We start from the raw sequence: 15,000 nt of genomic DNA, 5'->3' as shown, positions 1-15,000 counted from the left end.
CACGATTTTTCAAAATTAGCAGACCTACAAAAATAGCAGACCTCCTTCGTTACAATACAATCCCCACTTTGGATGAATTAGATTAACTGGGTATATAACTGGCTATACGCATTGATTTGGTGAGTGTGTCTTAAGCCTGTAGGCAACTTTGATCAGAAGTTAGGCTACTTGTTGTATTTTATTGTAAGACTATATTATATATTTAGTTTACATTGTGGTTCTGTGAGTTTAAATTGTGACTGTCACCAATGTGGAACTGTCCTCATTTTGAAGGTCTTAGTCTACTGATGTCTTTGAGACAAATGATAGCTTGCGGAGTTAGTTCAGTCAGATATACTCGAGGGGGTTCATGCCATGCTCAAGGGCACATACATATACTCAAGGGGTTAATATGCTGCATTACTATGTGGGTGTATTCAGTGTGTGCAAGACCCACATGTCATTCGCTGATGTGGCAGTCAGCTGACCAATTGGGCGGGGTATTTTTATTTATTTTTATCCCCTTTTTGTAACCCATTTTGTAACCCATTGTTCACCCCTGTGTCAATCATCTAATGTGATCCTGGGCTCTACACACCCTCCACCAACCTCCGCCAACCTAGTCCCCATATATGGGGGACATGGGGAGAGCAACGGACTTGAACTCATGCTTCCTTCATGCCTGAGTGTCCCAAGTTGCTCCTTTAGGGGGGAGTTTCCCTGGTTGGACGTAGCGCGTGGAAGGAACACGTTATTCCAACCAGTTCCTTTCCCCTCCATCAGGCGCCCTGGCTGGCCAGGGGGAGGCGGTATAGAGACCAGTTCCTTTCCCCTCCATCAGGCGCCCCGGCTGGCCAGGGGGAGGCAGTATAGAGACCAGTTCCTTTCCCCTCCATCAGGCGCCCCGGCTGGCCAGGGGGAGCAGTTCAGTGACCAGGATTACTGCATGTTTTTTGTGAGGGGTATTTAAGCTCATTAGACTGCATGCTCTTCCTGCCTTCCTTCTGCATATGGAAAAAGTACAATATTTGCCTCTGATTTATAGTGAAGCTGAACTCAAACTCAAGTTAAAAAAGCTAAAAACTAAAGTACTATACTCAGATCCCTCTGCCCTGGCCGGGGCTTTGAGATCTGGTGAACTGAGAATCACGGTGGTTGTACTGTACTCTACTGTACGCACTACACAGCCCACGCTGACGCTCATTTCCTTTGGTTCAGTGCATGCTGCAGCCAGGGCTGGACTGTGCGTGTGCGTGTGTGCGTGCGTGCGTGTGTGCCAAATGTGCCCAGTTGCCCAGTGAGGACCAAAGCCACTGAAAGGGAAGATTCAGTCATGGTTAACAGATTTTAGGGTCTATACTGAACACACACGCATAGGCACACACACACACACACACACACTTGCATGTACTCAACAACAGGCACGTGTACCATGGTGAGCACAGACATTCACCGAATTAAGCAAGCCACATGTGCGCACACACACACACACACACACACACACACACACACACACACACACACACACACACACACACACACACACTACACAACCCTTTGTTGCTCTCACAAGAATGATGCTGCAGGCAAAAGGATTCAAGATAGAGGAGGGTTTATGTGTCACTGATATAAAGGTACAGTGGAATTATCATGATGGCGCTGGCAGAATGGCAGCATGCCCGGACCTTTCCTGTTTTTTTATTTTATTTTATTTTTTTATATCTTGGCGGCTCCCTACGGTATAGCTGCCCACCCGGAATATGCCCGGTGTCAGGGTCTGCAGACCATGTCTCCCTGTCAGCCACTCCCACTCTCCATTTCTACCCTCAGTCATTGTCACACACCTGTTCCCACTCCATCCCCAGCCCAGCCATGCCCACAATACAAACCTGTGAACACTTCCACAATCAAGCTGCTCACTATAAGACTGGACTCATGCCACACTCACACTGTCAGAACATCGTCATTCTTCCCCGAGTTTCCTGGTTGTTGTTGTCTGGAAAGTTTTGATTTTTGGATTTATGTTTTACTGCCTTGGACTCTCTTTTTGCCTTTTTGCGATTCCTAGATTTTCTTTGTACTTTTGAAAAGTTTGGAATGTTTCCTGAGCTAGCTTACAGCTATACATTTCTGCTTGTGTCCCTTGCTGCCTTGGATTTAAATAAATACTTTATTTTTTAAACTACTCTGCTCTGCATTTGGGTTCAGTCTTTCTGCCACCGTGACAGTATGTTCTGACCACATTGAACCCAGCAGACAGAGTTTAGTTTTTTTTAGTTTTTTCTAGTACTTTGCCTGTGAGCAAGCTGCTTTGGCTGTCCACCATGGCCAATAGCCATCAGCCCCGCCTACCTTTTTCCTCTGAGGATTTTGGTATAACCAGGGATGTCTTCAATGAAGATCCCCAGTTCCTTGAGCAACTGGAAAAGTATTGGAGACAGGATCCGAAATTTGCCCGATACATGGGTTTTTTCAGATGGGAGAGTCAGGGAGCCATTTTTCCCCAGCTGCCTCAAGAGGTAGTCCCACCGGCCTCCCCTGCTCTTCAGCCCACTACCCCTCCAGTTCTCCAGCCTGTTCTCCAGCCCAGCTCTCCGCTGCCCAGCCTTCCCAGCTCTCCGCTGCCCAGCCTGCCCAGCTTTCCGCTGCCCAGCCTGCCCAGCTCTCCACCGTCCAGTTCTCCAAGGCCCAGTCTGCCCAGCTCTCCGCCGCCCAGCCTGCCCAGCACTCTCCTGCCCGGCACCCCGCTGCCCGGCGTCCAGAGCAACGTGTTGCCCAGCATCCACCAGCCCGTCCAGCCTGCTGTCTCCATTGGTGACCCACCTGTGCCCTCTGCACCCTCACCGGTGATATCTACTGCCGACCTGCCAGAGCCCTTGCCAGTCATCTCCCTAGATGTCCTGCCTGCGCCCTCTGCACCCTCGACAGCCCTATCAGCCAGTGACCTGCCAGAGCCCTTGTCGGTCATCTCCAATGGTGATCGGTTTCAGACCGAGGTTGTGGAAGCTCTGGCCCTGGGCTTTTTGTTCGGCTGCTTCCGTCAGCTGCTGGCTGCCGGCTCCATGTGTCCAGAGTCTGCAGCATCCTCCTCGTCTCCGGGGTGTGCAGAGTCCTCTGGGGTTCCGTCTCCAGAATCTGCAGCATCCTCATCTCCTGGGTGTGCAGCTGGGGTCCCGTCTGCAGCATCCTCTTCATCTCCTGAGTGTGCAGCTGGGGTCCCGTCTGCAGCATCCTCCTCCTCCTCTCCTGGGTGTGCAGCATCCGTTTCTCCTGGGTGTGCAGCATCCGTTTCTCCTGGGTGTGCAGCATCCGTTTCTCCTGGGTGTGCAGCATCCTCCATGTCTCCTGAGCCTGCAGCTCCGCCTGCAGCCTCGCCTCCTGAGCCTGCAGCTCCGCCTGCAGCCCCGCCTCCTGAGCCTGCAGCCCCACCTCCTGAACCTGCAGCTCCGCCTGCAGCCCTCCCTCCTGAGTCTGCAGCTATGGCTCCTGCAGCACCTCCGGCCTCGCCTCTGCCTGCAGCAGCTCCGGCCTCGTCTCTGCCTGCAGCAGCTCCGGCTCCGCCTCTGCCTGCAGCACCTCCGGCGTCGCCTTCCGAGCCTGCAGCATCCCTGGCATCGCCTCAGCCTGCAGCATCCCTGGCATCGCCTCAGCCTGCAGCATCCCTGGCATCGCCTCAGCCTGCAGCATCCCTGGCGTCGCCTCAGCCTGCAGCGTCCATGGCTCCGCCTCTGTCTGAGGCATCCCCGGCGTCGCCTCCAAGGTCCTCCGCCTCGTCCCGGCCGTCCGGCCGTCCTCCAGAACACATGTCCTCTGCCTCGTCCCGGCCACCTGGCCGCCCACCAGATGACATCTTGGCATCGTCTCAGCCCCCAGGCCGTCCACCTGACTCGTCGTCTCGGCCCCCAGGCCGTCCGCCTAACGCCTGGCATCAGCGTCCTGGCCGCCCACCTGACGCCACCTTCTCTGCCTCAGTCTCCCTCCTCCAGACCCCCTCCGCCCACCCTGCTCTGTGTTCCGGGCCAGCGTGGTGGGACGTCTGGAAGCCGTCCCTTAAGAGGGAGGTACTGTCAGGGTCTGCAGACCATGTCTCCCTGTCAGCCACTCCCACTCTCCATTGTCACACACCTGTTCCCACTCCATCCCCAGCCCAGCCATGCCCACAATACAAACCTGTGAACACTTCCACAATCAAGCTGCTCACTATAAGACTGGACTCATGCCACACTCACACTGTCAGAACATCGTCATTCTTCCCCGAGTTTCCTGGTTGTTGTTGTCTGGAAAGTTTTGATTTTTGGATTTATGTTTTACTGCCTTGGACTCTCTTTTTGCCTTTTTGCGATTCCTAGATTTTCTTTGTACTTTTGAAAAGTTTGGAATGTTTCCTGAGCTAGCTTACAGCTATACATTTCTGCTTGTGTCCCTTGCTGCCTTGGATTTAAATAAATACTTTATTTTTTAAACTACTCTGCTCTGCATTTGGGTTCAGTCTTTCTGCCACCGTGACACCCGGTATGTCCTATGGCCAGTCCAGCCCTGGCTGCAGCACGTGTGTGGTGTGTGCATGACTCTTCTGTACACGCATACTGTACAGTATACCATACTGTACCATATCGTCGTTGTCGGGTAGAAACCTTTGTAAATGATTGCCCCATTTCATCAAGACTGTCACACCAAAGTAGTGAAAATATAGCCCACAGGCTCACAATGCATTGAGGCACATATTGACCTTGTAAATTGGCTATTGTCACCCATTTCTGAAAAATGACATTTCAAGAAAAGAATGTGGAAGTGTCCTCGGGGAAGACACTGAACCCTACATTGGTGTGCATGTGAATGCATTCACTGGCGTTGGATGTTCACCGCTTCACCTCCCAATGTATGAATGAATGAACCTTCACCTCCCAATGTATGAATGAATGAACCTTCACCTCCCAATGTATGAATGAATGAACCTTCACCGCCCAATGAATGAATGAATGAACCTTCACCTCCCAATGTATGAATGAACCTTCACCGCCCAATGAATGAATGAATGAACCTTCACCTCCCAATGTATGAATGAATGAACCTTCACCGCCCAATGAATGAATGAATGAACCTTCACCTCCCAATGTATGAATGAACCTTCACCGCCCAATGAATGAATGAATGAACCTTCACCTCCCAATGTATGAATGAATGAACCTTCACCGCCCAATGAATGAATGAATGAACCTTCACCTCCCAATGTATGAATGAACCTTCACCGCCCAATGAATGAATGAATGAACCTTCACCTCCCAATGTATGAATGAAAACCTTCACCGCCCAATGTATGAATGAATGAACCTTCACCTCCCAATGTATGAATGAATGAACCTTCACCTCCCAATGTATGAATGAATGAACCTTCACCTCCCAATGTATGAATGAATGAACCTTCACCTCCCAATGTATGAATGAATGAACCTTCACCTCCCAGTGTATGAATGAATGAACCTTCACCTCCCAATGTATGAATGAATGAACCATTGTTAAGATTCACCTCCCAATGTATGAATGAATGAACCTTCACCTCCCAATGTATGAATGAATGAACCATTGTTAAGATTCACCTCCCAATGTATGAATGAATGAACCTTCACCTCCAAATGTATGAATGAATGAACCATTGTTAAGATTATATATATAATATGAGCTTCGTCAGGTGCTATGATAGCACACACCAAAACGCGTCGTGCTAATAAATAAGTAAGTTGTCCGTCTCTGTTCCCTGGAGTGTGCAGTCCCTTCCTTGGAAGGTTTTTCTCTTTTTTTGATGTCTATGCCAGCTAACTAGACTTGCACCTCCTATACGGGCACCACTTACCCTACCCCCTTAGATAGCATTTCTGTAGACTTAGATAGCATTTGATACAGACTCATAGCATATGTAGACAGTATTGCATGTAGTCAAAGCACGTCATAGTACATAATTATGTATAGCATAGTATAGTTTATATGTATAGTTTCATTATATAGATATTCATTCCACTGTTACGTTCTTATAGCTTACGCATGTTTCATGATAAATGCTTAATGTAAGTCGCTCTGGATTAAGAGCGTCTGCTAAATGCCTAAATTGTAAATTGTACGGGCTTTTTGGATGTGCAGGAGTCCCTTTTTTGTCTCATATATATATTATATATATATACATTATACACACACACACACACACACACGTACGTATATCTACACCTGTCTTCTGTTCTGCTTGCCTGTCCCTTTGGTTTCCAGAACGCAGGGTGGGCTGTGTGATACCGCTCATGACAAATGACTTGTAAACTTGCATTACCGTCAGAAAAGAGGCTAAAGTAATGGAGGAACACACAGCCACTCCCCCATGCTGTCCCTTTCATTTGCCCGTTTGCAGAATGACAAATTGTAAGGATTTCTGGGAGAACGGAGCATGCTAGGATCTAATTTTGGCGGACTCGTGGGGGGTTTTGTCGAGCTGTACGCGACGTGTGTGTGCGACATCACGTGCACACGCGTGAGTGAGTCAGAGAGAGAGAAAGAGACGAGTGTGTTCATGTGTGAGTTCTGTTTGCGTGCGTGTGTGTGCGTGTGCGTGCGTGCGCAGGAGGTGAGAGTGTTCATTGCACATGTGCGTATGCATTTCTGATCCAGACGAAGGATGGACAGGAAAGAGGCATGCTGAGAGAGTCTCACACCATTAGACTGCCTCGAAAGAGACAGGGAGAGAGAGAGAGAGAGAGAGAGAGAGAGAGAGAGAGAGAGAGAGATATAGAGAGAGAGAGAGAGAGAGAGAGAGAGAGAGAGAGAGAGAGAGAGAGGGAGAGGGAGAGGGAGGTGCAGAGGAAATGAGTAATCTGGGGACGGCGAGGAGAAATGGATGGTAAAGCCAGATGGAGGGATCTAGAGGAGGAGAAGAGAGGAGAGGATGGATGGGGGGGAGGGGGGGGGCAACAGAGGATAGCAATAGATGACAGGAGCGGCAGACGGATTATGGGGAGGGGGGAGGAGGAGTGGGGGGGAGAGGAAGAGAGGCAGAATGACAGAGGGACAGGCAGAGAGGTGGAGTGGTAGTCAGAACTTAAGAGAGAGAGAGATAGAGAGACAGGCAGAGAGGTGGAGTGGTAGTCAGAGAGAGAGAGATAGAGAGAGAGATAGAGAGACAGAGAGGTGGAGTGGTAGTCAGAAGAAACGAAACAAGACTGACTGAGGGAATATCTGCAGGGAGAGACAGCATGATAGCCCTAAGGCTGGCAGGTGTGTGTGCGTGCGTGTGTGTGTGTGTGTGTGCGTGCGGCGGGCCATGGGCCATAATGCTGCGCCAGCGCTGGCCTGGCATCGCCATGGTGACTGGATTGGAGCGCTCACTGTCCCACGGCTCAGGAGAGAGGAGAGAGAGATTACTAGTACTACAGGAGAGAGGAGAGAGAGACCCGTAGCCATCGGACATACCAGCCAGGGAGAGACAGAGACAGAGACAGAGACAGAGACAGAGGGGGAGATACACAGAGCCTGCAGCTGGAGCCTCCGTGTGCTGGAGGAACACACCCTGAGGCTATCTGTCGCTCTCACACACGGTCTCTCTCTCTCTCTCTGTTTTCTTAATCTTCATAACCCTTTTGCCTCTGGGTCTCTCTCCTCCTCCCTCTCTTCATTTGCCTTCTCTTTGCTTTCTTTTTTTCATCCATTACCTACAGTACCCTCCCTCCCTTCCCTCCCCCCCCCTCTCTTCTGACTCCTCTCTCCTTAGTGGTCGGAGAGAGGGAACCCTGGGGACCCTGCTATCACCACGGACCAATTACGCCACACAGGGGGGGAACACACACACACACACACACACACACACACACACACACACACACACACACACACACACACACACGGTCCCTGAAGACTAAAACAATCCACAGAGCATTATCATATCATGGATCACTATACACGCACACACACACACACACGCACGTGCGCGCACAAATAGTCGCATACGATGAGAAGCCATGTTTGTCTCCGCTATAGGACTCCAGCTCTCTAAAGGGAGATTACAGAAGCATCCGAATGGCCTGAAGAACAAGACAACGGACGTGTGCAGCACAGTAGGGGCCAGTTAGTTAAAAAATAAATCAGGCTAACAAGACAAATATTTTTAGGGGCACCATGCAATCTACTGTACCTGCACAGCCTTTGTGATCTACTGGTAGATCACCATGTACCCTTTGGGCACATTCAGTGTGTATTATCGGACGTCAAAGCATGAACAGCGTACACAGCCAAGTAGAAAATACACAAAAGCAGCTTGCTTGATTAAACAATGTTTTACTTTAAGGTATAACTGGAAGGCAGCATATAGGCTATACACAATGATGCAATCGCAACTGTCAGCGCTGCTAGTGCAGTGAGCGCACACACTGGGAAGTGGGAACAATTACAAACAAACAACACACTATACTAGTAATATACTACTACTACTATTTCTTTTTTCAAAAGGAGGCCCCTGGAGACTTGAGGCCCGTTTCAATTGAAATGATTGAAACATATATAAGGCCGCCACTGACCAGCGATGGATCACTCACCACGGGGAGCCGTAGATCCTGAAGCCAGACATAGCATAGATCTACTATAGCAACGGATCACTCACCACGGGGAGCCGTAGATCCTGAAGCCAGACATAGTATAGATCTACTATAGCGACGGATCACTCACCACGGGAGCCGTAGATCCTGAAGCCAGACATAGCATAGATCTACTATAGCAACGGATCACTCACCACGGGGAGCCGTAGATCCTGAAGCCAGACATAGCATAGATCTACTATAGCGACGGATCACTCACCACGGGGAGCCGTAGATCCTGAAGCCAGACATAGCATAGATCTACTATAGCAACGGATCACTCACCACGGGGAGCCGTAGATCCTGAAGCCAGACATAGTATAGATCTACTATAGCGACGGATCACTCACCACGGGAGCCGTAGATCCTGAAGCCAGACATAGCATAGATCTACTATAGCAACGGATCACTCACCACGGGGAGCCGTAGATCCTGAAGCCAGACATAGCATAGATCTACTATAGCGACGGATCACTCACCACGGGGAGCCGTAGATCCTGAAGCCGCGCACCGTCACCTCGGAGTCCTGCAGGTAGATGCAGTTGGTCAGCATGGCCTGGACGTTCTCGTAGCTCTCAGGCTTCAGCTTGGAGGCCGACGGGAAGTAGTAGAAGTCCTGCTTGATCAGGTCGGCCATGAACTCCTGGTCGAACGTCAGCTCGTGGTTCCCCGCGATCACGATCTTGATGTCGTAGGGCAGGGTGCCTGGAGGGGGGGGGAGGGGGAGGGGGGTGGTTTTGATTGATTGATTGATTTAAATATTTATTTATTTATTAACAGTTTGCAGAATTACAGTACATTTCAAGCACAAACTCAATACAAAGACTGTTAACTGTGAGTGGACGACCCGATTAAGCATTACACTTGTTTACAACAGGGTCCACCATGTTCAATTCATCAAAACATTTAGAGACGTACAAATAGACAATTCTATATAGTTAAAGAACAGAACAGGAATTCATCATAAAGGAGGCAAAAAGCGAAAAGAAACTTATACAGTGAGGGGAAAAGGGGGAGGGGGGGGGAGGTGGGGGGGATTCAGATTTTACAGAGGCCAGTTTCGAATTGCAGCCGTATAGGTGCCCTTTGAGAGCGGTTTTGAAGGAGTCAAGGGAATCACATGTCTTAATGACTGTTGGTAGGGCGTTCCACATTCTGGTGGCATAGGAGCGAAATTAATTTAGGGGGAGAAGAGGAACAGGAGGAAGATTGAACGACGGTGCTTTGTGAATAATAAATAAACGACATAAAATTGTTGACGGTCACAAAAAACAACCCCTTCTCCCCGGGCTCCAGACGTCACACAGTTTATAAGCGGAAGAGGAGCTTCTCTCTCTCTCTCTCTCTCTCTCTCTCTCTGTTTTTTTGGCCGTCTCTATTAATCTGTACATCTGTCTGAGCTCTCCTCCATCGATCAAAGTCTCCAGCCGCTGTGTTCGTGGTCGCGTCCTGTTTATGGAACCATATCTCAACGCGTCCATCAGGGAATCCAGAGCCAGGCGTTGATCACGCAAACAAAATGAAATGAAAAAATGAAATCTTTGAAGTTTTTAACTCAAATCTTTGTTTATCGGAGGGTCCCTGGAACAACATATTTTCGGATGGGGGGTCAGCAGCCAATTACATATAATCTTGGGGGTCCTTGACATGAAAATGTTTGAGAACGACTGACATAGAAAATAGGGTTTTTTTTTCAGAAAACTGTCTGAATGATTTAGAAGGTATTTGTATAGAATCGTTTGTTACGACCTTATATGGAGTCTAGAGGCTAAGGAGTAACACATAACTAAAAAGTAACAAACCAGAGTAACCAAAAAAGTGAACATTTATTAATAATCTTGAGGTTACGATTACAGAAGTTGATGAAACATGTCAATAGGGAAAGCATTATAGCATCGGGGAGGCCAAGGCCAAAACAAACTCCACCCTATACCTGAAAAGGAAGAGAGTTAAAGGGTAAGACCACTTTTTTAGAGGTTTGGGTTGTTTTCTTACCTTATTATAGGCAAACTATTACATTCCATGAGTTATTTCTCTCCGTTGTGTTGTTTTTTAGCAATTTAAGAAATAAAAAATAGGGTCCATTGACTTCCATTGTAGCAGGGAAACAGGCTCTCAAAGTCACTCTTTTAGCACATAAACCAACGCAACAAAAGCTGATTCTGACAGTTTATGACATCAGGGAAACTCATGCGGTTTTATTTTTTATAAAAAATGTCAACTTTACTAATTTGTGTAGAAAGAAGATCCGGTAGGTATGCCTACGCCGACCGAATCACTGCTGTTCGCGTCTGACCTGATTGGACCAAAACTGTACACCACTTCCTTATTGGAAACGACGGGGATGTAAACAAATGGATTTGATCTCGTCCGCTTGTCACTAAAAACACACACAATGGACTTGTTTGAGGGAGACACTTTAGAAGACACTTTAGAAGAAGTGTGTAAAGTGTCTGTGTCTGGGATTGCTTATGCGAGGGTGCATCTCAAACAGCGTGGAGACTTCTGTTTACAAACGAAACCTCGCAAGACGGCCTGCGAGAGTTGGGAACGCCGTAGTACTGCTGCAGTCTATCTCCGACTGAAATAGTAACTTTATAAATCTAACTTAAAGGACGAAAATAAAACTGCATGAGTTTTCCTGATGTCATAAACTGTCAGAATCAGCTTTTGTTGCGTTGGTTTATGTGCTAAAAGAGTGACTTTGAGAGCTGTTTCCCCGCTACAATGGAAGTCAATGAGGAATGAGCGACTATTTTTATTTCTTAAATTGCTAATAAACAACTCAACGGAGCGAAATAACTCATGGAATGTTATAGTTTGCCCATAATAAGGTAATAAAACAACCCAAACCTCTCAAAAAGTGGTCTTACCCTTTAAGCTACGGCACTCCAAACAAAAATGACAATCTAAGCTCCCTAACTAAACATAAACAAAGTAAAAAAACTATGGATTAAATTAAATGGCAGCACACCCCCTACCAAGCTTCCCTTCTTTTTACTTTAAACACTACAGTATTAAAGTTACCTTATCAAGCACTCAGCATTCTGAACGGGAACCCATTTTGGTGTTAGCATCATGTTATGCTTTAGCTATTGAAAAATAGCAGATCTGCAAGCTCGAGTGGCGCGCTACGAGCTTGTAGGTCTGCTTTTTTTTTTTTATCGAAGAACGACTAACATTGTTAGAATCTGATCTCAGGTCAGAATTGGTTAATCAGACCAGTGTGTCCAGTGGAAACCTCGTATTAATCTGATCTCAGGTCAGAATGGGTTAAACACAGACTTACAGACTTTGGAACACAGGATTGAAATGCTAGCTAGCTACAAACAAAGGGTTCAGCACATGGAGGTGACGGATGGCAAATGGCCTGAAGTGGTGTTCCACACAGGTTTTTATACTGCTGGCTGATTAAACACCAAGCCACTCCTCCAATCTCCACTCGACTCCACCCCCCAATCACCATATAGGGCACGTAAATCACAGGAATCACTCAGGAGGGTTAACACACAATATGAGGCCACATAGGGCCGTATAGCATCGTTCCCAGGTCAAAATGGGTTTTAAAGGAGTGCCACTCAAAAATAGCCAATCTGGGTCACCTAGTGGTCCAGGCGCATCGTGCCACATATAGGCTTTGGTCTGACAGCGGGTCGCGTGTTCGAGTCCCGTTCATGATGACCTTTGCTGCATGGGTCATCAAAAAATCTAAAAAAATAAAAGAAAATAGCCAATCTACCAGCTCACAACAAGGCGTCGGAATTGTTGTAAGCTTGTAGATCTGCCGTGCCACACTCACGATAAATCGGCCATTATTGTGACGGAAGAATGAGAGTGGGGTGTGTGTGTGTTCGCACCCCCCCCCCCCCACACACCTTCCTCTCTCCAGGTTCCTTCCACACACACACACACACACACACACACACACACACACACACACACACCTCCATCTCAATGGAGTTAATTGGCTATTCAGTGCCAAGCACAGTTGGGGGGGGGGGGGGGTAAGGTCTGTGTGTGTGTGTGTGTGTGTGTGCGTGTGTGCGTTTCCCAGCAGATCGATTGGAGCTGCTGGCTACTGAATATTCTAAATATTCCCCAATGTTTCACAGACAGAGAGACAGAGAGCACTGACAAACATCTGGGGGGTCTGCGTGGTCTGCGTCTAGCAGGTGGAGCGTCTTGACAGGACAGTTCAAACACTGCATGCTTTTGGACAATTATTGCCAGAACGCTACAGCACACTACTGTAGCTGCTGAGCATGTTGTGTGTGTATGTATGTGTGTGTGTGTGTGTGTGCTCATGTTTACTTTATTTTATTTTTGCGCGTGTGCGTGCGTGCGTGCACGAGTGTGTCACTTTAGCCCGAAAAAGGGGGAGTAATTAAACCGTTGCTTCAGAAGAGCATGACAGCACAGAGACGGCTCTGTCATAACAGCCAATCAGAAGCAGGTTGACGGGTGGTGGAGAGGGAGGGGCGGGGGAGGAGAGAGAGAGATAGAGAGAGGGACTGAAATATACTTTCGGAAAAGCCGAAATGAGAACAATAACCGGATGAAAGCATCTGTCATAGAGCGGCCATTGCTGCAGTGCAGTGTGTGTTTCCCGCCCCCATTTCTCCAATTTGATTGGCTGGGATCTATAGCTGTCTATAGTACAAAAAACTGTTAACCCGTTCTGACCTGAGATCAGATTCTAAAAATGTCTTACACATCCTGACAGTTTTCTGAAAAAGCCATGTTTCTATTCTATGTCAGTCGTTCTTCGATTTCTTCGAAAACAGCAGACCTACAAGCTCATAGCGCGCCACTCGGTGGCGCGCTATGAGCTTGTAGATCTGCTGTTTTCCAATAGCTAAAGCATAACATAATGCTAACACCAAAAGGGGTTCCGCCCAAAATGGGATAAAGTGACTTACAGTATAATGAGGGGCTGCACATGATGCACACATGCCTATACAAAATGTATACAGATCTGTACTTTGTCATACGGTGGTGTCCCACTCAAATTGCAATGTTGCGACACACGCGTGTGCGTGTAGTTAGTAGATCACTTATTTTTGCCACTGGACTGGTGTGTGTGTGTGTGTGTGTGTGTCTGTGTGTGTGCATATGAGTTGGCTCATATACTGTACGTTGTAACGTGGCTTGAGACCACCTGGCGATGATGTGTGTGTGTGTGTGTGTGTGTGTGTGTGTGTGTGTGTGTGTGTGTGTGTGTGTGTGTGTGTGTGTGCGCGCGACTAAGTGAATGTTATGGCTGAGAGGATGATTGACACGAGGGAGAGAGATTGCGTTAGAACAATAAAGACCAAAAGAAACCATCTCCGACTCCTCACAGATTCTGCAGCGCAAGCTCTTTTTCCCACCCCTTTTTTTCTTTCTCCTTTCCGTCCCCCGTGAAGTTTGACGGCCAAACTGTAAAAACCAAAAACGCGCTAAAGTATAAATCACGGCTCTGGAAAAAAAATTAAAATTGACGATGGAGCTGTACTGCACTCAGGTGCCAGCAGCCACCCCCCCTTCCCCACGCACTGTACTTAGGAGAATTAACACATTCTGACCTGAGATCAGATTCTAAAAATGTCTTCTACATCCTGACAGTTTTCATTCTGACCTGAGATCAGATTCTAAAAATGTCTTCTACATCCTGACAGTTTTCTGAAAAAAGCTATGTTTCTATGTCAGTCGTTCTTCGATTTTTCAAAAATAGCAGACCTACAAGTTCATAGCACGCCACTCGGTGGCGCGCTATGAGCTTGTAGATCTGCTATTTTTCAATAGCTAAAGTATAACGGAATGCTTGAAACACCAAGAGGGGGTTCCCGACCAAAATGGGTTAAATTGCCATTTCATGGCTGAATCTTTTGACAGTTTTCTCCGGGAACTAAGTGGAGGCTCTGTAAAAAAAGAATGACAACTTGTGAATACCAAATGGCTGCACGTGAATAGTATTAATCCATTTTAGGCGAGAACCCCTTTTGGTGTTAGCATTATGCTATGCTTTAGCTATTGAAAAATAGCAGATCTACAAGCTCATAGCGCGCCACCGAGTGGCGCGCTATGAGCTTGTAGGTCTGCTATTTTTGAAAAATCGAAGAACGACTGACATAGAAACATAGCTTTTTCAGAAAACTGTCAGGATGACAGGAAGACATTTTTAGAATCTGATCTCAGGTCAGAATGGGTTAAATGATTTTTCCTCTTTAGAAGCTATAACGTTTATGTCCTGTCCTGGGTAAAGTAAGTACATTAACTTAAGTACTGTACTTATAAGTACACTTTTGAGGTATCTGTACTTTACTAGAGTATTTCCCATTTCCAATACTTTTACTTCTACTCCACGACATCTCAGAGCCAAGACGTGTACTTTTACTCCACCACAATTATTTTTAAACTTTGGTTACTAGATACT

General features: G+C 47.4%; 1 protein-coding gene across 1 annotated transcript in view; it reads right to left on the bottom strand.

The window, feature by feature from the left end:
* Positions 1-15,000, bottom strand: part of mpped1 (metallophosphoesterase domain containing 1) — a gene marked incomplete at both ends in the record, with an annotated part of 54,508 nt that overhangs the window by 18,883 nt on the left and 20,625 nt on the right. The window contains 2 exon segments of the mRNA XM_083794561.1: positions 9,061-9,063; positions 9,066-9,290. Of these exon segments, the coding sequence (XP_083650687.1) occupies positions 9,061-9,063; positions 9,066-9,290 (228 nt within the window).

The sequence above is a fragment of the Protomyctophum parallelum genome (assembly GCF_964188405.1).
Source record: "Protomyctophum parallelum genome assembly, chromosome: 22".
NCBI classification, from domain to species: domain Eukaryota; kingdom Metazoa; phylum Chordata; class Actinopteri; order Myctophiformes; family Myctophidae; genus Protomyctophum; species Protomyctophum parallelum.
The sequence above is the reverse complement of the archived record's forward strand: the minus strand, read 5'-3'. Positions and strand labels throughout refer to the sequence as shown.